Source organism: Salvelinus namaycush, chromosome 33 (assembly GCF_016432855.1).
Source record: "Salvelinus namaycush isolate Seneca chromosome 33, SaNama_1.0, whole genome shotgun sequence".
Classification (NCBI taxonomy): Eukaryota; Metazoa; Chordata; class Actinopteri; order Salmoniformes; family Salmonidae; genus Salvelinus; species Salvelinus namaycush.
The window spans coordinates 6,043,809-6,070,513 of NC_052339.1; the positions used below are offsets into that span (position 1 = coordinate 6,043,809).

Consider the following 26,705-nt stretch of genomic DNA (forward strand, 5'->3'; position numbering starts at 1 on the left):
CGTACACAGAAAATTGGCCAGTGTTACATAATGTCGATTTTTCTGTGTACAATTTCTAGTGTTGATTCAGGTGTTATATTAACTATGTAAGTGTTAAATTAATACTCATTGGTTGTAAAATAACCCCATTGTTGGTGTTAATAACAAGTGTTAAACATATTTCCAAGCATGCTATATTGCATTTTTTGAATTATTTGTTTCAATATCTGTTTTTGCATGTACATTGATTGATTCCTTAATCTTATTCAATTATAAATAACATACATGTTTCCAATCTCTTACTTGGACTTGTCACCTGTTACTGAAATGGTTGTTCCAGTTTAGATGGTTTAGATTAGATAGTCTCATAGCTTTGTCTTCCCAACCGGGGCAGTCATTCTGAATGCAGCTTGCAAGTCAATAAAATGTCCAAATGTTGGATATCACCACTCAGGCTAGATTCCAATAGGAATAACACATCGCTTTGCAAGCCATCATAATGTGACTTGCAGGCCTGAAAACCTTGAATTTTAGGCCACAGTATTAGATTACAACTAGGCCCTCAAAATAAGGCCTAATTTTCACAGTATCATATGTATTTCACAAAGCCTTATTTTGAGGGCCTAATTTTACTCTAATACAGGGACCTGGAACTTTTTTTATAATTTTTTATTAACAAATATCAACAACAAAAGAGGAATAGTCACATGCATACAAACAAACTATTTACATTGCCAGGAATACTAAACAAACAAATCATATTCATTAATAATACAACAAGTGTCACGCCCTGGCCATAGAGAGGGTTTTTAGTCTCTATTTTGGTTAGGCCAGGGTGTGATTAGGGTGGGCATTCTATGTGTTATATTTCTATGTTTTGGCCGGGTATGGTTCTCAATCAGGGACAGCTGTCTATCGTTGTCTCTGATTGGGAATCATACTTAGGCAGCCTTTTTTCCTTTTGGGAGTTGTGGGTAGTTATCTTTGTTAGTGGCACTATAGCCCTGTTAAGCTTCACTGTCGTTTCTTGTTTCGTTGGCGACATTTACAATAATAAAGGAAAATGTACGCTCACCACGCTGCACCTTGGTCTCATCATTATGACGATCGTGACAAGTTTTAATTGCTTTTTTGTTTTTCATTTTAGTTAAAGTGGTGCCATAATGTTTAAACTCATTTATAAAGTGAAAAAAGTTAGGTTTTGAATTAGACAATTTGCATTTGTGAATTTGAAATTTACCTAGTATTATTAGCAGTTGAATTACATATACTACATCTTTATCTATGTCAGAATTTCTGAAATAAATCATTATATCAAAACCATTAAATAGTACAACCGGTCCTATTTCTTTGTAACAAAATTCTGTATGTCAATCCAAAACATTCTACTTTCAATACAAAACAAATGCAAAAATGGTCTCCTTCTGCATTCCACAGAAATCAGTTATATTCAATATTCAGCTTGAATCTTTCCAAAACATGTTTCACATGATAAATTCTATGTAACATTTTAAATTAAACTTCCTTTACTTTGTTACTGACACAATATGTTAGCAATTTTCCATGCTTTCCCCCATTTGTATAGATCCCCCATCACCATAGATATTTGACCAAAAGAATCTTGCTGAGGGAATTGTAGTACCACAAACTGTAATGGTTTTCTTCCATTGGTGAAGGAGAGGACCAAAATGCAGCGCGGCTAGTGTTCAACATGTTTAATAAACAAAGAGACGATAACGTGAACACTATACAAAATACAAAATAACAAACGTGAAAACCGAGACAGTCCTATTTGGTGCAGAACACAAAGACAGAAGACAACCACCCACAAACCCCAACACAAAACAAGCCACCTAAATATGATTCCCAATCAGAGACAACACAAAACACCTGCCTCTGATTGAGAACCATATTAGGCCAAACATAGAAACTAGACACACAACATAGAATGCCCACCCAGCTCACGTCCTGACCAACTCTAAAACAAGTAAAACACACAAGAACTATGCTCAGAACGTGACAGTACCCCCCTCCTGAGGTGCGGACTCCGAACGCACCACCTAAAACTCTAGGGGAGGGTCCGCGGTGGCGGCTCTGGCGCTGGATGAGGATCCCACTCCACCATTGTCTTTGTCCCCCTCCTTAGCGTCCTTTGAGTGGCGACCCTCGCCGCCGACCTTAGCCTAGGAACCCTCATAAGGTCCCCACTAGACTGAGGAAACTCCTCCGGACTGAGGGGCAGCTCATGACAGAGAGGTAGCTTATGACAGAGAGGTAGCTTATGACAGAGAGGTAGCTTAAGACAGAGAGGTAGCTTAAGACAGAGAGGTAGCTCAGGACTGAAGGGCAGCTCCGGACTGAAGGGCAGCTCCGGACTAATGGCAGCTCCGGACTAATGGCAGCTCCGGACTGAATGGCAGCTCATGACTGGAGGACAGCTCATGACTGGAGGGCAGCTCATGACTGGAGGGCAGCTCATGACTGGAGGGCAGCTCATGACTGGAAGGCAGCTCATGACTGGAAGGCAGCTCTTGACTGGCGGGCGGCTCCGGCGGCTCTTGACTGGCGGGCGGCTCCTGACTGGCGGGCGGCTCCGGCGGCTCCTGACTGGCGGGCGGCTCCGGCGGCTCCTGACTGGCGGGCGGCTCCGGCGGCTCCTGACTGGCGGGCGGCTCCGGCGGCTCCTGACTGGCGGGCGGCTCCTGACTGGCGGGCGGCTCCTGACTGGCGGGCGGCTCCTGACTGGCGGGCGGCTCGGGACAGATGGGCGGCTCTGACGGCTCGGGACAGACGGGCGGCTCTGACGGCTCGGGACAGACGGGCGGCTCTGACGGCTCGGGACAGACGTGCGGCTCAGATGGCGCTGGGCAGGCGGACGGCTCAGATGGCGCTGGGCAGGCGGGCAGCTCAGATTGCGCTGGGCAGGCAGGCAACTCAGACGGCGCTGGGCAGGCAGGCAGCTCAGATGGCGCTGGGCAGACAGGCAGCTCAGACGGCGCTGGGCAGACAGGCAGCGCAGATGGCACTGGGCAGACGGCCGACTCTGACCTGCTGAGGCGCACAGTAGGCCTGGTGCGTGGTGCCGGAACTGGTGGTGCCGGACTGGAGACACGCACCACTAGGCTAGTGCGGGGAGCAGGAACAGGGCACACTGGATTCTCAAAGCGCACTATAGGCCTGGTGCCTGGTGCCGGAACTGGTGGTACCGGGCTGTAGCCACGCACCTCAAGGCTAGTGCGGGGAGAAACAACAGTGCGTACAGGGCTCTGGATACGCACAATAGGCTTGGTGCGTGGTGCCGGAACTGGTGGTACCGGGCTGGAGACACGCACCACAGGGAGAGTGCGTGGAGGAGGAACAGAGTTCTGGAGATGCACAGGAAGCCTGGTGCGTGGTGTTGGCACTGGACTGGAGCAAGGAGGTGGCACCGGATATACCGGACCGTGAAGGCGTACTGGCTCCCTTGAGCACCGAGCCTGCCCAACCTTACCTGGTTGAATGCTCCCCGTAGCCCGACCAGTGCGGGGAGGTGGAATAACCCGCACTGGGCTGTGCTGGCGAACCGGGGACACCATGCGTAAGGCTGGTGCCATGTACACTGGCCCGAGGAGACGCACTGGAGACCAGATGCGTTGAGCCGGCTTCATAGCACCTGGCTCAATGCTCAATTTAGCCCGGCCGATACGTGGAGCTGGGATGTACCGCACCGGGCTATGCACCCGTACAGGAGACACCGTGCGCTCTTCCGCATAACACGGTGTCTGCCCGTACTCTCGCTCTCCACGGTAAGCACAGGAAGTGGGCGCAGGTCTCCTACCTGACTTCGCCACACTCCCCTTTAGCCCCCCGGGGTCTCCTCTCGCGCTTCCTGGCCAGCCGTGTTCCCTCATAACACCGGTTCCCCTTCGCAGCTGCTTCCGCTCTCCTAGCTGCCTCCACCTGTTCCCATGGACGGCGATCCCTACCAGCCAGGATCTCCTCCCATGTGTAGCAACCCTTTCCGTCCAACATGTCTTCTCAAGTCCATTCCTCCTGGTACCGCTGCTGCTGCTGCCGCTGCTTCCCGTTACCACGCTGCTTGGTCCGAGAGAGGTGGGTGGTTCTGTAACGGTTTTCTTCCATTGGTGAAGGAGAGGACCAAAATGCAGCGCGGCTAGTGTTCAACATGTTTAATAAACAAAGTGACGATAACGTGAGCACTATACAAAATAACAAACGTGAAAACCGAGACAGTCCTATCTGGTGCAGAACACAAAGACAGAAGACAACCACCCACAAACCCCAACACAAAACAAGCCATCTAAATATGATTCCCAATCAGAGACAACACAAAACACCTGCCTCTGATTGAGAACCATATTAGGCCAAACATAGAAACAGACAAACTAGACACACAACATAGAATGCCCACCCAGCTCACGTCCTGACCAACACTAAAACAAGTAAAACACACAAGAACTATGCTCAGAACGTGACACAAACAATATTCCTAATCTGTTTATTACTACATTTATCTTTGATGTTAATATTGCCAATGAATAAATGTTCATGTAAATCTATGTTACTTACATCAACCACAAAGGAATTTAAAGACACAACCCCCCTTGGAATCGCATCAAAAACAATTGCATATTCTTTCGGGGTTATTGGAATTTTAAACGTATTAAGAAATTCCCCATATGAGAGTAGATATCATCCTTATTCAGTAACTGACCAACCAAAATAATTTTATTCTCAAACCAGTTACGAAAAAAAGAGACTTATTTTTAAATCGTATATCTTTGTTGTTCCATAAAAAGTATCTGTGAGGGGAAAAATTGTGTTTATACGCTAACATCCAAGCTAAAATTGCCTGCTTATGGAATTTGGACAACTTTACTGGGATTTGATCAATATCACATCGAAGCAAAAATTCGAAACCACCAACAAAGTCAAATAAATACGTAGGGAAGACATTCCAAATACTGTTCTGGTTCTTAACACACTTCAGAATCCAATTTATTTAAAAAGTATTATTTAGAGTATTGAAATCTAAAACCTCAAGACCTTGTTCTTGGGTATTAGTGAGAATATATTTTCGTAGATAGTGAGGCTTGTTCCTCCAAATAAAATGATAAAGAATCTTATCTAAGTCCTTTACAATTTTAGGGGGTAAGTCAAGTGATAACGAGACATAAACCGATCTGGATAACCCTTCAGCTTTGGATAATAAAACCCGACCATATAACGAAATATCTCTCATCAGCCAGAGGTTCAAATTCTTCTTTGTTTTCTCAATAATGGGGTTAAAGTTCAATTCACTCCTTTGTTTTTCATCCTTGCATATAACAATTCCAAGATAAGTAACCTCATCTTTTATTGGGATACCATATACTTCCTGTAAAACACAATCCTTGAGTGGAAATAAGACTGACTTATTGATATAAATTTTCAAACCCGAAACGAAGGAAAAGTCTTCAATACAGGAAACTGCTTTAGAAACCTCATTCCTGTCTCTTAAAAATATGGTGGTATCATCAGCCAGTTGACATAGTTTAAGTTCCTTGCCAAGTGCTGAAACACCTTGAAAATTCCCTTTCTTCATATGAAGAGCCATAATTTGAGTAACCAATAAAAATAAAAATGGACTAATTGGGCAGCCCTGCCTAATGCCACGGCCAATATCAATTAATTTTACAGAGCTAGTACAACCACTATATAAAGTTTGGACTGCTTTCAAAAGGTCACCAAACCCCCCCAAAATTATAAACTCATGATCTACAGTGTCAAAAGCTTTATAAAAATCAACAAACATTAGAAAACTATCATCAAGGATGAGGTCATTATAGTAAATCATATCTAAGATCAACCTGATGTTATTACTAACGCATAAATTAGATTGCACACATGCATAAAACCAGATTGTTCTTCATCAATTAAATGATGCAAGCCTTGTTTCAACCTCTTAGCAAATACAAGGGAAAATAATTTACCATCGTTATTCAACAGGCTAATGGGTCTCCAGTTGTCTATATAAAGAGTATCCTTATTAGGTTTGGGAATCAAAGTAATTGCACCTTGCTTTAAGGAAGCCGGTAACTCCCTAACTTTTTCTATTGCTTCTTAAAACGTAGCAAGAATGAAAGGAATCAATTTATCATTGAATGCTTTATAAAACTTGCTTATTAAACCATCATTTCCAGGGGACCTATTGTCCTTAAGGCTTTTGATACAGTCTTTTATCTCAATTTCAGATAACTCATCATCACAAAAATCCCCGAAATCATTATCTATCTTCTTAGCAATGTTTGCTACATTGTCTAAGAAAAGATCCATATTGGAAGTTGGCTGGGCTGATGTATACAGATTCTGATAAAACTGGGCAACATGCTGAGAGATTTCTTTTAGATTTTCATTGGGAGTATTATTAATCATTAATTTACATATGTATTATCTGCTTCGTGACTCAATATATGACCCTTAAAGTTGCCTTTTAAAATAGCGACACCTGCTGACCGATTAGTACCAAATGAAAACCAAATATCATTCCCCCATTGACACTTCCAAAACGCAGTATCTGTGGAACAGGCATGAGTTTCTTGAATGAAATAAAAGTCGGCACTCCTACCCTTACAATACAAAGATAAAGATTTCCTTTTCAAAATATTACGGATTCCACTGGCATTAATAGAAAAAACAGAAATGGACATTTACTATCAAAGTGACTATATGAAGAATATTAAACTTGTATACGTTCACATGAATCGGGTTCTCACAAAAAGAAAAGTTCTTACTATTTGCAAATAAAAACAGTCCTTTGCACCACGCAAGTGGTTGACCTAAATTATATATATATATATATTTTTTCTTCTATACAATTGCAAATTACATTGTACCATAGATTGGTAAAAACGAATAGCCATCAAGCTAACATTAAGTGTCAGTGCGAATTTCCCTGACATAAAAAAAATATATATATATAAAAAAAGTTCAGCTCACACAAACAATGCTCATTCCTCAAGAAATATAAAGTTTTATCAGATGCAAATAAAATTCAGTCCTGCACAACTCACTTGATAAGTTCAGCAGTCAACAAGCTAGGCGTCAGCGTGAATTTCCCTTCCATTAACAAAAGCCTTGGCTCCCGCAAAGTATGCCCTTTTCCCTTCCTTGCTTGCTCTCTTCTTCAAATAGTAATTTTTTGCACTTTTCCATGTCATATCCCTCGCTGTCCTGGAGATGGATCTCATGATCACTGGTCGTGGTGGCTGGTTGTTATCCCCATCTCTCAGTCTACCCAGGCGGTGCACTACATCCAGAGAACCTGCAACAACATTTCGCTCCTCCTCCGGGACTATTGCCCTGCAAATGTCCTTCACTCTTGCTTTGATGTTCTCGCTATTCAATAAATTCAAAGATTCCATCTCCGACTATACCGGTCATTCTCGTTTACCTTTGACTCCATTTCAGTGAGTTTCTTCTCCTGCTTTGCAACCTGAATTTTCAATGTTGCGTTCTGCTGCTTCAGAGTTTTTACTTCCTCAGCATTGAATTCAATCGATTTCTTCAGGTTAACGATACTGATAGTGTTCTTTTTCACCAAATCCATGATGTCATCTGCGCTCTCTTTGATTTTAGCCATGAGGATGCGGACGATGTTGTCCTGTAGCTGGCTCATTGATGGTTCACTTCTCAGCTTCTTTGGAAGTTGCTCCTTGGTTGGGGTATTCGGGTATGAATCGCAATCACCCCCCTTTTTTACACTGCAAGCATATGAGTGAGTTTCAACAATGCCTCTTTTCTCCTTGGAAGTTTCAACATCCATTCTCTCAGCAACAGTTTGTTCATGTCCTGATTCCATGCTACTAGCTATGAAGACGTTAGCAGGCTAACTTAACTACACACGCTGAAACATTTCGATCGTCAAAAATATATTTCAATGGTTTGATTAATTACAAAATTATTCAAAATAGCTACATTGTATGGTTAGATATCATTTTTTGTGAAAAAACAAATTGCAACTGCAGTCTAAAACTATAAACTTTGTGTGAAAACCCTAAAATTGTTCCTCAGCTAGAGATGTTACACCCTCTCATGTCGCCATCTTGAGCGCCAGGGGCCTGGAACTCATACATATCACTTTGAACCAAAACCACGGACATCATTATCATATTTCCCAGCATGCTCTACTGCAGGTAGATTATGTTTTTAAAAAAATGTGTGGTTTTGCGCGTACTGTACATCGATTGATTAATCTCACGCTACACAATGATATATAACATACATATTCTAAACTAATCCAATCAGTTAGTACTATTTTTTGTACCCGTTACTGAAATAGTTATTCCAGTTTGAATTGGTTACATAGTCTCCACACAATTGGTTTACCACTGGTAGTCATTCTGAATGAATAAAAATAAAAATTGTTGGCTATACTAACGCTAGGTAGATTCCAATAGAATGTACACATCACTCTGTGAATTGCTTGCTTTTAGGGTAGCAAAATTCTGGCAGTTTTCCCAAAAGTCCAGGTTTTCTAGAAATCTCCCTTGTAAAATACCTTGAAATGGGAGGGAGTTATCAGGAAATCTGTTATCCTTCAACCAGTATGTCTGGAAAAACTGGAGATTTCAGGAAGTTACTGTAGTTCTGCATTGCAGGTTGAATGTGGCCTGTAAACCATTATTCTCGGTCTACTGTGTTAGGATTACACTAGACCTCAAAACAAGGCCTTTTGAGACTTAATTAATTTTCCTAAATTACATTTTTGTGATGACATTCAACTAGGAACTCACTTGGTGAAGGCCACAGAATTTAAAATGTATATTTGAAGTCGGAAAATCCTAGTGAAAATTCCCTCTCTTTGGTCAGTTAGGATCACCACTTTATTTTAAGAATGTGAAATGTCAGAATAATAGTAGAGAGAATGATTTATTTACGCTTTTATTTCTTTCATCACATTCCCAGTGGGTCAGAAGTCAAACAATCTCCTCAAACAATAGGATGGTATTATTTCACTGCAATAGCTACTGTAAATTGAACAGTGCAGTTAGATTAACAACTTTAAGCTATTAGGTCAGTTAACAATAAATGCACCTGTCACGTTCTGACCATAGTTCGTGTGTTTTACTTGTTTTAGTGTTGGTCAGGACGTGAGCTGGGTGGGCATTCTATGTTGTGTGTCTAGTTTGTCTGTTTCTATGTTTGGCCTAATATGGTTCTCAATCAGAGGCAAGTGTTTTGTGTTGTTTCTGATTGGGAATCATATATAGGTGGCTTGTTTTCTGTTGGGGTTTGTGGGTGGTTGTTTCCTGTCTCGGTGTTTTCTCTGCACCAGCTAGGTGTAACGAGCTTCCTCCTTCTCTTCATCCGAAGAGGAGTAACAAGGATTGGACCAACGTGCAGCGGGTTGTGAATACATAATGATACTTTATTAACAAGACGAAACTAAACACACGAAGAACACTTGATAATTTTACAAAACAACAAAACGAAGTAGACAGACCTGAACGAGAGAACTTACATAAAACATGAAGAACGCACGAACAGGAACAGACTATTACAAACGAACGCTACAGTCCCGTGTGGTGCGCAGACACAGACACGGACGACAATCACCCACAAACAAACAGTGAGAACAACCTACCTTAATATGACTCTCAATCAGAGGAAACGTCAAACACCTGCCTCTAATTGAGAGCCATACCAGGCAACCCAAAACCAACATAGAAACAGAAAACATAGACTACCCACCCAAAACTCACGCCCTGACCAATAAACACATACCAAACAACATAAAACAGGTCAGGAACGTGACACTAGGACTGTATCGGTTTGCCACATTTTGTTATTTTGTATTGTTAAGTGTTCACTGTTTATTCATTGTTAAATATGTTGAGCACCAACTACGCTGCGTCTTGGTCCGATGCCTGCTACACCTCCTCTTCTCTTGAAGAGAAGGAAGGCTGCCGTTATAGCACCACTAATCATAGAATGAATGTGGCTGTTTGTTTTTTATCACAAAGCCAGCTCTTAAACAGTTTCCAGCCCAAGCTTCAAAAGACTCCTCTCAGTTCAATCAGAATGAAGAGAGAAAGAGTTCTAAGAACCCTACTCTACTGCATGAAAACAACCATTCGGTACAAAAACAGTATCATAACATAATCTTGTAATTTTGCTACCATAATCCCCCCTCAAGAAAGTCAGTTTCTTCTATAAAAATTCAAGATTATTAAGTATACATTTAAACTAATAAAATACATCCCTCTGGTGCATGACATTTCATCCATGGTAAACAACCTTCCTCTCGGTTGCTGACCTTAATACCTTCTTTATCAAAACAGTCAATTTGGAACATAATAAAACCCATCAAATTAACATCACACACAAGCTTCATTACAGCAGATAGGACAGTCATTAGGCTGGCACCATCCACAAAGGTAGGGGTCAGCATGATGAAAATGTCCAAACAGTTATGAACCCTTCCTACACCAGTGACAGAGACCCCTCTCTGGGCACTTTGTACACACAATGTGGAAAATGAGCTCCACATTTGTGCCCTTATGCTCAGAATTGGGGTCCTCTTCATCAGAGATGTAGTCAGGAACAGGGAATAGGTCAGTTTAAAAACCCAATTAATTATCCAACCAAAAAAATCCAGAATGACATTGCTTGTCAAGCTTGTATAAATGGGTCGGGAGACAGACGCAGGAATGCGTAATAGGGCTTTTTATTTCTTTACCCAAATTACGGCGTGCCGTGTAAAGGCACGGGGACGAAGACCAAACAAACACTATACAAAACACAGGACAGAAACCCAAACAAAAGAGCGAGGAGTACCTCGAATAAATAACACAAGAGCACAATGATTAACACACGGGACGAGACCCGTAATCATCTGCGCAATCCACAATGGCACGAAAGCCAAAACACACAGCACAGGTACTCACACGCACCAACGGACATTGTAACAATAATCGACAGGACACTGGTAAACCAAGGACACACTTATACAATTACTAATCACTGGCAATAGAGGCCAGGTGTGCGTAATGAAAGTTCCGGAGGGATCCGTGACATTGCTCAATGATTCACATGGGTTCTATCACTCAAAACTTAACACACATCAACACTGGCAGAATGTACATTCATATTAACATACAATATTTCACCTTATCATTCTAGCATTAACTTTCTCATCAGGGTTATAATACAGATCAGTATCTCAATGCATTCTTAGCCTAAATTACTATACATTTAGCAGTGTGTAGACCTCCTCAATCAACCTGAAACCCCAAATAACAATTTCAGACAAGTCTAAATCAATTATGGGCACAGTTGACCAACCTCCTCCCTTTCCCTGCACTCAATCTTCTGGCATTTCTTAATTTTCTTCTTCAGATAGCTTCACAGTTCAAAGTGGATGGCCCATGACAATGTCCCAATTTCAATGTCTCACCTGAGCCCTACCACAACTCCTATTATGTCTTGTCCATTTGCCAACCAGTATTCCAGCAACATGAGAAGTTTTGGAACATGTTAACAACCATTCGGTACAAAAACAGTATCTTAACATAATCTTGTAATTTTGCTTCCATAAATCTCAATTTATTTTAGAGGAAATGGAGAATTATTTATAAAAGTGCAAGGGTGGCAATATATTTGACCGTAACTGTACAGCCGTTTCTTAAAATGAAGAAAATGGCTCTGAAAAGCAATGATTGTACCTTGAAAATGTTTGTTAGCTTATTTAACAACGTCCAGAATCTCCTTGCTAGCATTTTTGGAGAATGTAGCAATGGCCTGATAAGTAATGCAATCCGTTTCCAATAGCATTGCTATATTTTCCAAAAATGCCAGCCAATATATTGTAGACAATGCTAAATAATCAGCTAACAAATATCAAAATGGTTTGGATGAAACAACAGCACCCTAGGGAAGTTGAAAATAAGCTAACATTAAAAAGCAAACTATCCCGTTAAAACGTCAACCAGACAGTGTCATACATGGGTTGTTGACATTGTTGTTGCAGGATATTACCGCTCTGTCAAAGCCATCAAGGAAGGAATGCTCGGCTATCAATTTGATGCCCCGTTTTTGTGTGCTGAGGTAAAACAATATGCACACTCGCAGTACATTTTATTTATTTAGAATCAATCACAATATTCAGGATTTTTTTTTTACCTCAGGTGAATAGCAATGTTTGCAACCACAAGCTAGATACACGAACTGGGAGAACCGAGTTACTAAGCGTGGACACAACCCATGTCGGCAAGAAAGTAGTGACGAAGTCCGTTGGTGGAAACAATTATGAGCCAAGGGACATTACACAGATTAGAAATACACAGAAGGTATGTGGCACCTGGACAATGGAGTAGGCTGGCAAGGGTGCAACCAACTGCACGTTTAAAGTTACATTTTCATAAAAATGTGTTTGTTATTGGCAGTTTGAACATTTTCTCATGAAACTAAATGCAACAAGAATGAAGTATAGAAATTACTTCGCTATTACTGTTTTTGAAATTGCTTTTCAATTACTGCTGTATCGATACAGTAACATACTGTATATATATTTTTCCTATAGGTGAAATTAAATAGCCAATGAGTTTCATATCAGTCCCATGGTGTCACATTGTTCGTAATAATGAATGTCGGACCAAGGCGCAGCGTACTTTGAGTTCCACATAATATTAATGAATAAAGTGAAACTTAAGCAAAGACAAAACAAATAAAGAATAAACGAACCGTGACGACAATGCAGTACTAACAGGCAACTAAACATAAACAATATCCCATAAGTTGCATTTTCCACCTGTGGGTTAAGTATGATCCCCAGCTGCCTCTAATTGGGAATCATACCAAAACCCTAACATAGAAAAAACAACCTAGAACCCCACAGAGAAAATATAAACTAGACTAACCCCCCTAGTCACGCCCTGACCTACTCTACCATAGAAAATAAAGGCTTTCTATGGTCAGGACGTGACAGTACCCCCCCCCCCCCCCAAAGGTGCGGACTCCGACCGCAAAACCTGAATCAAAAGGGAGGGTTAGGGGGGGGTGTCTAGTGTCGGTGGCGGCTCTGGTGCGGGGCGAAGTACCCGCTCATCCCGCAGATCTGCCAGCATCGGGGGCGGCTCTGGTGCGGGACGAAGAACCCGCTCATCCCACAGATCCAGCCATGGACCCAGGCTGAACACTGTGCCTGGACTGGACCTCGGCACAGGGGAAGGCTCCCGCCATGGAGTGGGACTGGACGCTGTGCCTGGACTGGGCACCAACGCAGAAGAAGACTCTGGCCTTGGAACAGAATTGGACGCCTTGCTCAGACTGCGCATCGGTGCAGGGGAAGGCACCGGCCATGGAGCTGGAGGTTCCGGACCGTTGACCGTCGCAGAAGGTTCCGGACCGTTGACCGTCGCAGGAGGTTCCGGACCGTCGACCGTCGCAGGAGGTTCCGGACCGTCGACCGTCGCAGGAGGTTCCGGACCGTCGACCGTCGCAGGAGGTTCCGGACCGTGGACCGTCTCAGGAGGTTCCGGACCGTGGACCGTCTCAGGCGGTTCCGGACCGTGGTCCATCTCAGGAGGTTCCAGACCGTGAAACGTCGTCGGAAGCTCACGACTGGGAACTGTCGCCGGAAGCTCTGGACTGGGAACTGTCGCCGGAAGCTCTGGACTGGGGATCGTCGTAGGATGCTTGGTGCGTGGGGCCGGCACTGGTGGTACCGGGCTGGTGACTCGCACCTCAGGGCGAGCGCTGTACTGGACTGGGGAGGCGCACTGGAGGCCTGATGCGTGGGGCCGGTACAGGTGGCACCGGACTAGTGACACGCACTTCAGGGCGTGTGCAGGGAGGAGGCACAGGACGTACTGGACTGGGGACACGCACTTCAGGGAAAGTGCGAGGAGCAGGCACAGGACGTACCTGACTGGCAAGACGGACTTGAGGGAGAGTGCGAGGAGCAGGCACAGAATGTACCGGGCTGTGGAGACGTACTGGAGACTTGGTGCGTATAGCCGGCATAAATGGTACCAGAACTTTAACACACTTCGCACGGCAAGTGCGAGGAGCTGGCACAGGACGTACTGGGTTGTGAAGGTGCACTAAAGACCTGGTGCGTATAGCCGGCATCAATTGTTCCAGAACACACTTCTCAGGTCGAGTACGGGGAGCTGACTCAGGTGGCACCAAACTGACAACACGTTCCTTAGGGCAAAATCTGTGCATCCTCCACCAACTCAACAACTCTCCCATTTCTCTCTCCTCCAAATTCTCCCTCTTCTCCCAGACTGGCTCTGGTTCACTCCTCGACTCCGCCAACTGCTCCATGTGCCCCCCCCACATTTTATGGGGGGGGGGGGGGTTCTGTGGCCTTCCTCCCCGACTTCGTAGCTGTCCCTCCTTAGCTGCTTCCGCCTGCTTCCATGGCAGGCTCTTGTCTCCTGCCATTATTTCGTCCCAAGTCCAGGATGTTCTCTCCCTGATCTCCTCCATAGACCAGGATGCCATCTCCTCCCGGGCATGCTGTTTGGTCCTTTGTTGATGGGATATTCTGTCATGTTGTTGGTAATAATAAATGTCGGACCAAGGCGCAGCGTACTTTGAGTTCCACATAATATTAATGAATAAAGTGAAACTTAAGCAAAGACAAAACAAATAAAGAATAAACGAACCGTGACGACAATGCAGTGCTAACAGGCAACTAAACATAAACAATATCCCATAACCCACAGGTGGGAAATGTAACTTAAGTATGATCCCCAATTAGAGACAACGATAGGCAGCTGCCTCTATTTGGGAATCATACCAAAACCCTAACATAGAAAAAACAACCTAGAACCCCACAAAGAAAATATAAACTAGACTAACCCCCCTAGTCACGCCCTGACCTACTCTACCATAGAAAATAAAGGCTTTCTATGGTCAGGATGTGACACATGGTTGCTTTTTTAAGGAGTGTGGCAGTCCCACTCCTCTCATATTTTTCTGTCTATTGTATTTGATAGAGAGAGAGAAAAGATAGAAGAGAGTTGCTAAAATAGCAGTGGGCCGGATTCAAACCCTTGCTGCAGCGATATATGTATTCCGAAGAGAGCGGTTTAGATCACTAGACAACCAGAGGCCACCAGTCCCATGTTAACTCTATTCCCCTCCAACTACCCACACGCGCACAGGGACCAGTAAAGATCAAGAGACCATTAAGAAAGCCGAGAGAACCTACAAGATGCATATGCGATACGACGACGAGCAGGAGATCCCAGAGGCTAACGTGGAGATGACGCTGGAGATCCCGCTGGAGCCGGTGAAGCGTGGCAAGAACTTCCAGATGGCTGTGGTCTTCAGGAACCTGAGTGAAGACACACGTGCCATCCATGGCTTCCTGGTCGGCTCCACGATCTACTACACCAACATCCAAAGGGCTCAGTTCATGCAGGACATCTTTGACATCACTCTGAACCCCATGGAGAGTGAGTGGAAACCGGGGTGACCCTTTACATACGTACTGTATGTCTTTGTAGGCTTGAGAATGTCTCCATGTATCACAACTATGTACGACAGTCCTGCAAAGCTTTCAAACCACTCTGAAATAAAATACTCAACAGCTTATAGAAAATGCTTTACTTTAGTTATTTTACAGCTTTATAGTACTGTCCTGTTTCAGCAGGTACAGTATGTGTATATGTATTGTATTGTTGTGAGGTAACGATGGGGATACTCTCTAGTTCGTACTTCAAAAGACTTTTCAGGTAACAACCTGGTACCAAATGGTAAGCAACGGTGAATCCCAAATAATCAAAATATCAATTATAAGTGAATTATTATAAAAGTTCAGTGCTGCCAAACATACACTCCTATTGTTGATTGCATTTGTCTGGTTCATGTTTCATTGTCAAAACTATGTCTGCCTGTGTCCAAAAGCGTCGAGAGTACAGGTGGGTGTGCTTGCCCAGAATTACATGCCCCAGCTGGGTTGCCAGTCCAATCTGCGCTTCGTGGTGACGGCCAAGAGCATGGACAACAACCAGGACATGACGGCCATGCAGATAGTGAACCTGGAAGGCCTAGAGCTGGCCTTTTCGGTGGGTCTGGAAGTTCCATTAGTCCTCTTTATTAGGATGTATTTCTTTAAAGGGATAGTTCACCCAAACGTTTCCTTAGCCTGTCAGCAGTAATTTGGTGACAGTGGCCATGTAAACAAAACCAAAGCATGGATTGTTCTTTTACGTTGTCCATATTCTGCTGACATGGTAAGGAAAACAATATGTCATTTTGTGATTTGTGTGAACTATCCCTTCAAGTGTTCTGTAAAAGTGTTCTGAAATATATTGTTTTTGTGCCAAGAGCTAATGTAGTAGTGTACCCAATTAAAGCCTTATTTGTGCTGCTAAAGTGCTGCATATCTCCTCTCCTTTGTTCAATCAGCCATTCCAAAAAACATCTACGCCGCCAACGCAGGGGAGATGATAATCCCTAGATTATAATTTATTATATCACTATAGATTGTTGTGAATGGACTATTGTCACGCCCTGACCATAGAGAGCCTTTTATTCTCTATGTTGGTTAGGTCGAGGTGTGACTAGGGTCGGTCATCTAGGTAATTATATTTCTATGTTGGCCTGGTATGGGTCCCAATCAGAGGCAGCTGTTTATCGTTGTCTCTGACTGGGGATCATATTTAGGCAGCCATTTCCCCTTTGTGGGATCTTGACTATGTATAGTTGCCTGTGAGCCCTATTGTTAGCTTCACGTTTCGTTTTGAGATTTATTGTTTTTGTTTTGCTGTGAGTTTCACCTAGAAATAAAAAGATGTGGAACCCAGATCACGCTGCGCTTTGGTCCACTCATTATAACGATCGTGACAACTATCTCTATTTGAACAGATGAGTGGACCATCGAAGATGAACCAGGAGGTAGTTTTCAAGGTGGGGTTCACAGACCCTTTCCCATTCAGCCTGCATGATGTGAGGATGGCCATGCAAGGGCTTAATTTGTTGTCATACCGGGAAAAGTTGTACAACTAAGAGGATTTACAACTCCAAGACCTCACATCATGATGATGTTCACACTTACATTAGTCTCACATTCACAAAAACAGATCCAATGTAGTCTGTTTAGTACGCCAATCTGTGTGTCTGTGTGTCTGTGTGTGTGTGAGTGTTTGTAGTGAGATCGCTACCGGCGCCTCCATCACCTGGATGGAGTAATGTGTCCCTACGAGGTCTGGGAATACAATGACCTATGTTGTCCTGGACTGCTCGGTCCTTGGGAATGTGCAAGGCAATTGGGCCATCTGCATCCAGGCCTGATCATTGCCCAGGGAACCCCTCCCACCTGTTAATCAGCTACCATCGACCAGAAAACCATGGACAAACAGAGGCTGTTGTGTAGATCTGAAAGGATTTGATTGATGAGCCAATGAGAGGGTGAGGTTGAACTGATACAATATCCCTTACGGAAAAAAACACAGGATATCACATGTGGAAAATCACATGATTTCCACCTGTGAAATCATATGAAACTATGTATTTTTGGAACACTTTATTTCACAATACACTTATATTTCACATGTGAATTTTCTAAAGAGATTTCACAGGTGATGCCCTGCAAACAACATTAAGGTGTTTGGATACGTACACAAACAGTACTACATTGTTTTCGACGTACATATTTGAAACACTTTGACAAACATGATTAGATTGTGTATGTTTATTTACACAGCAATTATTATTCACATGTCCTCATCTGGAATTTGAACCCACAACCTCCTGGTTCACGACGTCCCGACTTTCCTGCTACTCCACCATATCTGTGTCGATGACAGATTTATCTTACGCTTTGGGTTTAAGTAAAGTAAATTCAAGCTTTGTTAAAAATACACGCAAGAAAAACTATTATATTTAGCATAGTGATTCAGGAGTAACATTAAAACAGAATAAAATGCCCCGACAACTATACAGAAAAGTCCTGAAATTGCTGAAATAAGTAAATTAAATCAATGACGAGAGAATAGTCAGATTAACTAAAATAGAAGTGCAGATGGCACTCTTTTGCTAAGTGCAGACAGGTATTATAGGCAATGAATGTGTAGAGGAATGCTATAGACTTTGCCGAGCAGCAGAATGATCAGCGTAACCCAAATCCAAAGGTGGTGAGTTCTAATCCCAGTTGGGTTCATATTGAAAAGTCAGTACTAAGTGATCATGTCAAATGTAATCATGTTCATATGTTCACATGTATTACATTTATAGCTCACTTGTTCACACCACCTTTTCACATGTGAGGAGAATAACATTCCAGATTCACATGTGAAATTTGCACTTTCATCATGTGAAAATCTAACGCTCACGTTTGGAATTTATTTTTCACTTGAAAAACGTTCTCATGTGAAAATCTCATTTTCGCTTTCACGTGTGAAAAACGCTTACGTAAAAATCTAACTCTCACATGTGCTCAAATGTGTAGTTTAATGGTATCATATGTTGACATTTTACATTCCCATGTTGTCACATTTCACATGAGATCATGTTTTCACGTGTAGTTTTATGTTATCACATGCTGCTTTTACATGTTGCCACTTGTTATCACATTAAGTTCATATAAGATCACATGTGCCCATTTAAGGGTTAGGGATTGCTTACAATGATCAGATTTGTTCCAGAAATGCCTAGGGCTATGGGCTAGGAGTTGGTTTGGAATTGAGCAGAAGAGGGAGGGCCAAACTGTAACAAGCACATCAGTTTATCTTATTTTTTATTTTGCAATGCGATTATATCAATGAAATAAATCTATTTTCAGGCATTGCTAACACTTAAAGTTGAATATACCTACATAAGGACTTCATAACACATTCATTAGCCATATATGACACATTCATAATCAGTAGAACTGCACGTTTTTGTTATGTCACAGTAAACTGAATGTATGTTGACTCAGGTAAATCTTGCAGTTGTTATAGTAATTTCATAAAAGTTATCCCTTCAAGATTCTCAGGGACAAAAAGGTTCAAAAGTTACAATCCATATGAATATCATGCATAGAATACTAAAAAATTCAAAATTCTAATTAGATGAATAAAGACCTTATCTCAGGAATTTAATTTGTTTTCGAACTGACTCAGATTCAGTTTCTGTTGTTCGGTCTTACAAACCTTTGCTGACAGTGAATTTCTCACACAATCATGACCTTCAATCTAATCAATGGCCCAGTGTTATCTGCAGTAGATTTAGTCAAGCAGAAAAGGTACCGATTTTAAAGAAGCTACTAGTTTTTGGGAAACATCACCCAACTATTAACCTTTAAGTAAATCATTTGTCATCAGATTTAAATGTATAATGTTAAAAAATAAAAATAAATATCCCCAAGCCATCTGTGGGCAGTTATTTTGTTTGATTGTTTTTTGCATAAGCAGTAATATTGGAAAACCATAAGTTTAGGCTTTGCATCAAACTCAACATTTTAATTCACTGTCATTAACTGTTTATAATGTTTCAGCTGTGCACTGCTTTTGATTAACAATAAAATCATTTTCAAAAACAATACTGTTGTCACACCAATCAGATTGAATCTTTTGTTTAAATCTCATTTAAACATTTCCGGATGGGATTGGGATAAAGTAAACAGGCCACTGTAACTGCCAATATCATTGTTATGTTTACTGGTCCCAATTAATTCCAACAAAAATTCTAAAACGCCTTACAAACACTCCTTTTTATAACAACAAAACCAGCTCGCACATAGTGCTAGTGTAACGGCGGCCTTCCCTCTCTTCACGAGAAGAGAGAGTGTAACAGGGATCGGACCAAGACGCAGCGTAGCTTGTGTTCAACATGTTTAATTAACAAGACGAAATACTGTGAACACTTACAACAATTACAAAATAACAAACGTGGCAAACCGAAACAGCCCTATCTGGTGCAGAGAAAACACAGAGACAGGAAACAACCACCCACAAATCCCCAACACAAAACAAGCCACCTATATATGATTCCCAATCAGGGACAACGATTGACAGCTGCCTCTGATTGAGAACCATATTAGGCCGAACACAGAAACAGACAAACTAGACACACAACATAGAATGCCCACCCAGCTCACGTTCTGACCAACACTAAAACAAGCAAAACACACAAGAACATTGGTCAGAACGTGACAGCTAGGAAACATTCAGACCATCAACCCGACCCAGGTTCCATGTTAACCACTGTAAATGAATTTGAGGAAGTGCTATAAAATTCAACTATTCTATATAGTAAGTGAAACAATAGCTGACTTTAACTGCAACATTATAGCACTTCTTAAATCAGCAACATTATAGCAGGCTGGGATGAGATCCGATTAGTGTCTGATGTTCCAGGCACGGTTTATATATCTATGTTTCCAGGTGATACAGTATCCATGTCAGGTTTACTGAGCTCTTCATGGCAGAAAGTCGCACGATGGTACCCCTCCACACTGTCCCTTTGCTCAATTCCTCCATTAGGGAAGAGGCAGAGAACAACGGCCTGACATGCAAAGGTTTACCTTCAATAAATTATTGGAATTCGCAAGCAATAGTTATCAACACTGTTTTAACGTTTAAATGTTCTTACACGGTAAATGTCATCTGAATCTTGGAGCCTTGTATCATGAAGACCGGAGCATAAGCAGGTAAGATCAGGGAAGAAAAGGACCTGAGCCCAGATTCCAAAAAGCATCTTATGGCTAAGTTCATCCTTAGAACTTTTTGTAAGAGCATCGTTAAATCTCAGAGCTGTTTTGCAAAACCATTGTGACTAAAGTTGCACTTGAAAACACTTGTTATTTACCAACTGCCTCAGACCACTCACAGAACATATGTTTTTTGCCCTTCTGCATCACTTTATACACAGTACATAGTTGCCAACGTGTTTGCGATTGTTAAAAACAAGAGAAAGATGGAAAGCTGATTCAAATGAACACCGAGATGACTGCATTCAAATATAAATACAGTAGGATACACCAAAGAATGCTGGGTTGTTTGGATGACCCAACTGTTGGTTTGCAGGCACTGGGTCACTTAGTTGGGTTGTTTTCTTTAAAAAAAAGAGCCAGGTTGGGTTGTTGCTGGGCTGTTGTGGTGACTGTATTAGCGCCACACCAGCAGTCGTGAGTCATGACCGCAGTCATATTCCACGTGACTGTTGAGTCACGGTAATCTCCTCCTACGTGCTCTGTACATAAATAACGCTGATGCGTTTGTAGTAGGCTACCCAACTCGCTAACAACAGTACGGTCGTAAATGTCCTGGTACTCAGCGCTCTGTTGTCCCTCTAATCAATCTGACGTCATTGCAAATGCTATCGCAAATCACATCTTATCAAAACAGTATCATGCTTTTAAAACTCACCCGTTTAGGCTATATTGTTTGACCTCACTGTGATGGATCAGTTTGAAAAAAGAAGTTCAACAGGTTGAAACTGAGTGGAAAACATGGTCATTGTGGATCTTGTTTCAAATCCCCCCAAAAACTAAATGGACAGGGCTTTCTACACTGAAAACAATTTAGGTTCTTAAATAGTTCGTCCTCAGCTCTTAAGGTTCCTTCGAGAACTCTTGCCTGATAAAGAACCGTTGAGTTAAATTTGGGGTTCTTTTTTTCTTTCTTATTTTTAAAAAACTTTGGTGTTCTTGACGTGGCATCTACGGTTCTTCAGAATTCTAAAAGGTTCTTGAAATGTATGGAAGCCTGCAGATGTGTTCCTTTCACAGCACATAGCAAATTGGTTAGTGTTAACTAGTGTAGATTTTTCAGTGTAAAATGTCTAGTGTTGATTCAAGAGTTAAATGAACTCTCTAAAGAGGTAAATTAAGACTCAGTGGTGAAAAAGAACCCCAGTGTTAGTGTTAATAACCAGAAATAAACCAAAACCACACCTATCATTATCATATTTCCAAGCATGCTTTATTGCAGGGAGATTTTTTTTATTGTTTGTTTCAATATCTATGTTTTTGCACATTGTACATTGACTAATTAATCTTTTGCTACTCAAATATCAATAAAATACCTTTTTTTTTTACTATTCCAATCCATTACTTGGACATATTTCACCCGTAACTAATGTGGTTGTTTCAGTTTAGATGTTTAAGGTAATCTCATATCCTAGTCATCCCAACCCTGGGAAGCGGGTGAATAGAAATTCCAATGTTGGAATTCCCCACACAGGCTGGTTTCCAGAAATTACACATCACTTTGAAAGCCAGCATAATGTGACTTTCAGGCCTGATGTGGGCTGTAAACTCTGAATTTCAGACCACTGTATTAGGGTAAAACTAGGCCCAAAAAGGTGAAATATGTATTGTCTTAAAGAATTACATTTTAATGATAACATATTCACTTGGGCTCTGACTTGGTGAAGGCCACAGGACTGAAATGAATAGAGTACCACAGTATGAGTCATAATATCAATAAAACCTAGCGGTTAAAAAGGGAAATGGTTCCAATCGTTTTTCCACCATTCATTTTTCCAATAGGGGATTTTTATAGGGCCTATTTATATAACGAATATGAATTCGAATGGCAGAAATGATTAAATATTAAAGCATTAGACCTCTCACTAAAGGCATCAGTCATACAAAAGTTATACTTAAATCCAAACTGGTTCTCTAGCAAATTGGTACGAATGTCTCATCCTATGTTCAAGAAGGGCCTTTTCCCTTTATTCAGATTACACCTGCTCACTTTCGGTTGTTTGAAAAGGAAATAATCTCCAAAATATTGTTATTTTTTTAAACAAGCCTTAGAAAGTTGGCTGCAATTTCAGTTTAATCCACCTGAAAAGAGAACAAATAATACAACAAATATTGTTGTTAAACTCAAATATACTAATTCATTTAAAAAAAACTAATTTTTCAAAGAAATTTTAAAAAAATGTCTAATTTTAGTGAATGATATAGTAAATAGGACTGGTGGAGTTATGTCACACATGCAGCTAACACAGACATATGGAAATGTCTGCTCCGCCCAAAATTACAACCAATTAATTGCAGCATTACCACAAAGGCAAGTAGAAGGGGAAAAAAGTAAGGAACTTGTATGTCGGCCCTGTATTAAAGAACATAAATGGTTAAAGAAAAGTGTGATAAATAAAAACATATACCAATTTCATTTAAGGACCAAAAAACTGACAGCTGTGCCATATAAATGGCAAAATAGTTGGGAAGAGATTTTCGATGTACCCATTCCATGGCACATGGTTTATGAATTGATACGCAAAACAACACCGGATTCACAACTTCGAATTTTTAAATTTAAATTACTATACAAAATTCTTGCAACCAATAGAATGTTATATATATATGGGGGATACTCACAGCTCTGCAGATTTTGCTGTGAGGAGGCAGAGTCATTAGATCATTTATTTTGGTATTGTCCATATGTAGCTCGTTTTTGGTCACAGGTCCAGGAATGGCTGAAGAATTGCAACATTTGCCTAGAACTAACGCTGCAGATAGCAATACTGGGTGATTTGAAAAGCCATAGTCAATCAATCAATAATATAAAATGTTTATTTTTAATTTACAATCTGTAGAAGCTATGAGACTAAAAAGGTTCAGTACTTTTGTGAAGCATCGCAGCACAGTTGAAAAATATATGGCAAATAGAAATCCAAAATGGATAATGTTGAGAGATAGATGGGAGGGGTTGAATGGAGCTGAAGGGTGGGACTAATAACAAGATAACCAATGTAAAACACACGTGGTCTGTAAAATGTATATAGGTCCAGAAATTTTGTGAAATAGCACAGTTACAAATAGAAATCCAACTGGATGGACATCAGAAATAGAGGAAGGACTAAAAACAAACAAGAGAGAACTATTGTAAAATAGATTGTCTGTAAAATGTGTATAAGATGTATAAACTGAAGGTAGAAGCCTAAGTGTTTATTAGTTTACTCCAATTGGGGGAAGGGTGGTAGGGTTTGCGGGGAATAATAAAGGTATATTATTTAAAAAGTATGTATATCTATATAGGTATGTGTATGTATATATGTATATATGTGTATATGTATGCATACGTGTATGTATATGGATATATATATTTACCCAACAAATATATGGGGGATTGGAAATGATGCAGACAATTACATTGATGGAAGCAACTATCTTTCCACAATATTAAGCTGATCCACCCCTTAAAGAAGAAAAAGAAGGGGATTTTAGAAACACTTCAAATTGTATTGGTCACATACACATGGTTAACAGATAATGCCAATGTAGCAAAATGCTTGTGCTTCTAGTTTCGACAGTGCAGTAATGTCTAACAAGTAATCTAACAAATTCACAACGACTACCTTATACACATAAATGTGAAGGGATCATTAAGTATATGTACATATAAATATATGGATGAGCGATGGCCGTGCGGCATAGGCAAGATGCAGTAGTGGGTATAAAATACAGTATATACATATGAGATGAGTAATGTAGGATATGTAGACATTATATGTGAAAGGGCAGTGTGGAGTGTAATAGAGATTGCATCATCTGTGGATCTGTTGGTGCGGTATGCAAATTGGAGTGGGTCTAGGGTTTCTGGGATGATGGTGTAGATGTGAGCTATGACCAGCCTTTCAAAGCATTTCATGCCTATAGACGTGAGTGCTACGGGTCGGTAGTCATTCAGGCAGGTTACCTTAGTGTTCTTGGGCACAGGAACTATGGTGGACTGCTTGAAACATGTTGGTATTACAGACTCAGACAGGGAGAGGTTGATAATGTCAGTGAAGACACTTGACAGTTGGTCAGCACATGCTCAGAGTACGCATCCTGGTAATCCGTCTGGCCCTACAGCCTTTTGAATGTTGACCTGTATAAAGGTCTTACTCACATGGGTTGCATAGAGCGTGATCACACAGTAGTCCAGAACAGCTGATACTCTCATGCATGTTTCAGTGTTACTTGCCTCGAAGCGAGAATATAATTTATTTAGCTCGTCTGGTAGGCTCGTGTCACTGGGCAGCTCTCGGCTGTGCTTCCCTTTGTAGTCTGTAATAGTTTGAAGGCCCTGTCACATAAGACGGGCATTGGAGCCGGTGTAGTACGATTCGATCTTAGTTCTGCATTGACGCTTTGCCTGTTTAATGGTTTGTCGGAGGGCATAGCAGGATTTCTTATAAGCTTCCGGGTTAGAGTCCTGCTCCTTGAATGCGGCAGCTCTACCCTTTAGCTCACTGCGAATGTAGCCTGTAATCCATGGCTTCTGGTTGGGGTATGTACGTACAGTCACTGTGCGGATGACATTCTCGATGCACTTATTGATGAAGCCAATGACTGATGTAGTGTACTCCTCAATGCCATCGGAAGAATCCCAGAACATATTCACTGGTGCTTCCTGCTTTAATTTTTGCTTGTAATCAGGAATCAGGAGGATAAAATTATGGTCAGATTTGCCAAATGGAGGGTGAGGGAGAGCTTTGTGCGCATCTCTGTGTGTGGAGTAAAGGTGGTCTAGAATGTTTTCGCTCTGGTTGCACATTTAACATGCTGATAGAAATTAGGTTAAACTGATTTAAGTTTCCCTGTATTAAATTCCCCGGCCACAAGGAGCGCCACCTCTGGATGAGCGTTTTTCTGTTTGCTTATGGTGGTATACAGCACATTGAGTGCGGTTTTAGTACCAGCATCTGTCTGTGGTTGTATGTAGACAGCTACGAAAAATACAGATGAAAACTCTCTAGGTAGATAGTGTGGTCTACAGCTTATCATGAGATTCTCTACCTCAGGAGAGCAAAACCTTGAGACTTCTTCAGATATCGTGCAATGCTGTTGTTTACATAAATGCATAGGCCGCCTCCCTGTATCTTACCAGGGGCTGCTGTTCTGTCCTGTCGATAGAGTGTATAACGCGCCAGCTGTATGTTCTTAATGTCGTCGTTCAGCCACAACTCGGTGAAACATAAGTTATTACAGTTTTTAATGTCCGTTTGGTCGGATATTTATTTATTTATTTATTTTCTTTCTTTCTTTTCCAGCGAATGAATGTTAGCTAGCAGGACGGAAGGCAAGGGCAGATTAGCCACTCGTCGCCTGATCCTTACAAGGCACCCTGATCTCTATCTGTGAAACCTCTGTTTCCTTCTCCAGCGAATAACGGGGATCTGGGCCTAGTTGGGTGTCTGTATTACATCCCTCCCATCCGACTCATTGAAGAAGAACTCATCATCCAGTTTGAGGTGAGTAATCACATTTCTGATGTCCAGAAGCTCTTTTCGGTCATAAGAGACGGTAGCAGCAACATTACATTAAAACAAGTTACGAACAACGCAAAAAACAAACAAAACAAAACAAAAACAAACAAAAAAGCGTGGTTGGTTAAGAGCCGATAAGACGGCAGGCTTCCCCTCCGTCGCCATTCTTCTCCCTCATGATGCAAGTTGAGAAAATGCCAAGAGTATGCAAAGCTGCCATCAAGGCAAAGGGTGGCAACAATGAATAATCTCAAATATAAAATATATTTAGATTTGTTTAACACTTTTTTGGTTACTACATGATTCCATATGTGTTATTTCATAGTTTTGATCTATTCACTATTATTCTGCAATGTAGAAAGCAGTAAAAATAAAGAAAAACCCTTGAATGAGTAGGTGTGCCCAAACTTTTGACTGGTAATGTATATATAGTTAGCTTCATGTATTTTTAGATATAGGCCTATTGTAAATATGTATTATTGTTGCATCACCATCTTTATTGCAAAAACAAATACAGGTACAAACATAACTTTAAGCGA

At 41.4% G+C, this 26,705-nt stretch overlaps 1 protein-coding gene across 1 annotated transcript in view; it reads left to right on the plus strand.

Moving 5' to 3' along the window:
- The first annotated feature begins 13,198 nt into the window (after positions 1–13,198).
- Positions 13,199–26,705, plus strand: part of LOC120027649 (coagulation factor XIII A chain-like) — a 47,610-nt gene continuing 34,103 nt past the window's right edge. Inside the window, exons 1-4 of the mRNA XM_038972643.1 lie at positions 13,199–13,330; positions 14,249–14,258; positions 15,135–15,428; positions 15,880–16,044. Of these exons, the coding sequence (XP_038828571.1) occupies positions 13,199–13,330; positions 14,249–14,258; positions 15,135–15,428; positions 15,880–16,044 (601 nt within the window). The remainder of the gene's footprint in view (positions 13,331–14,248; positions 14,259–15,134; positions 15,429–15,879; positions 16,045–26,705) is intronic.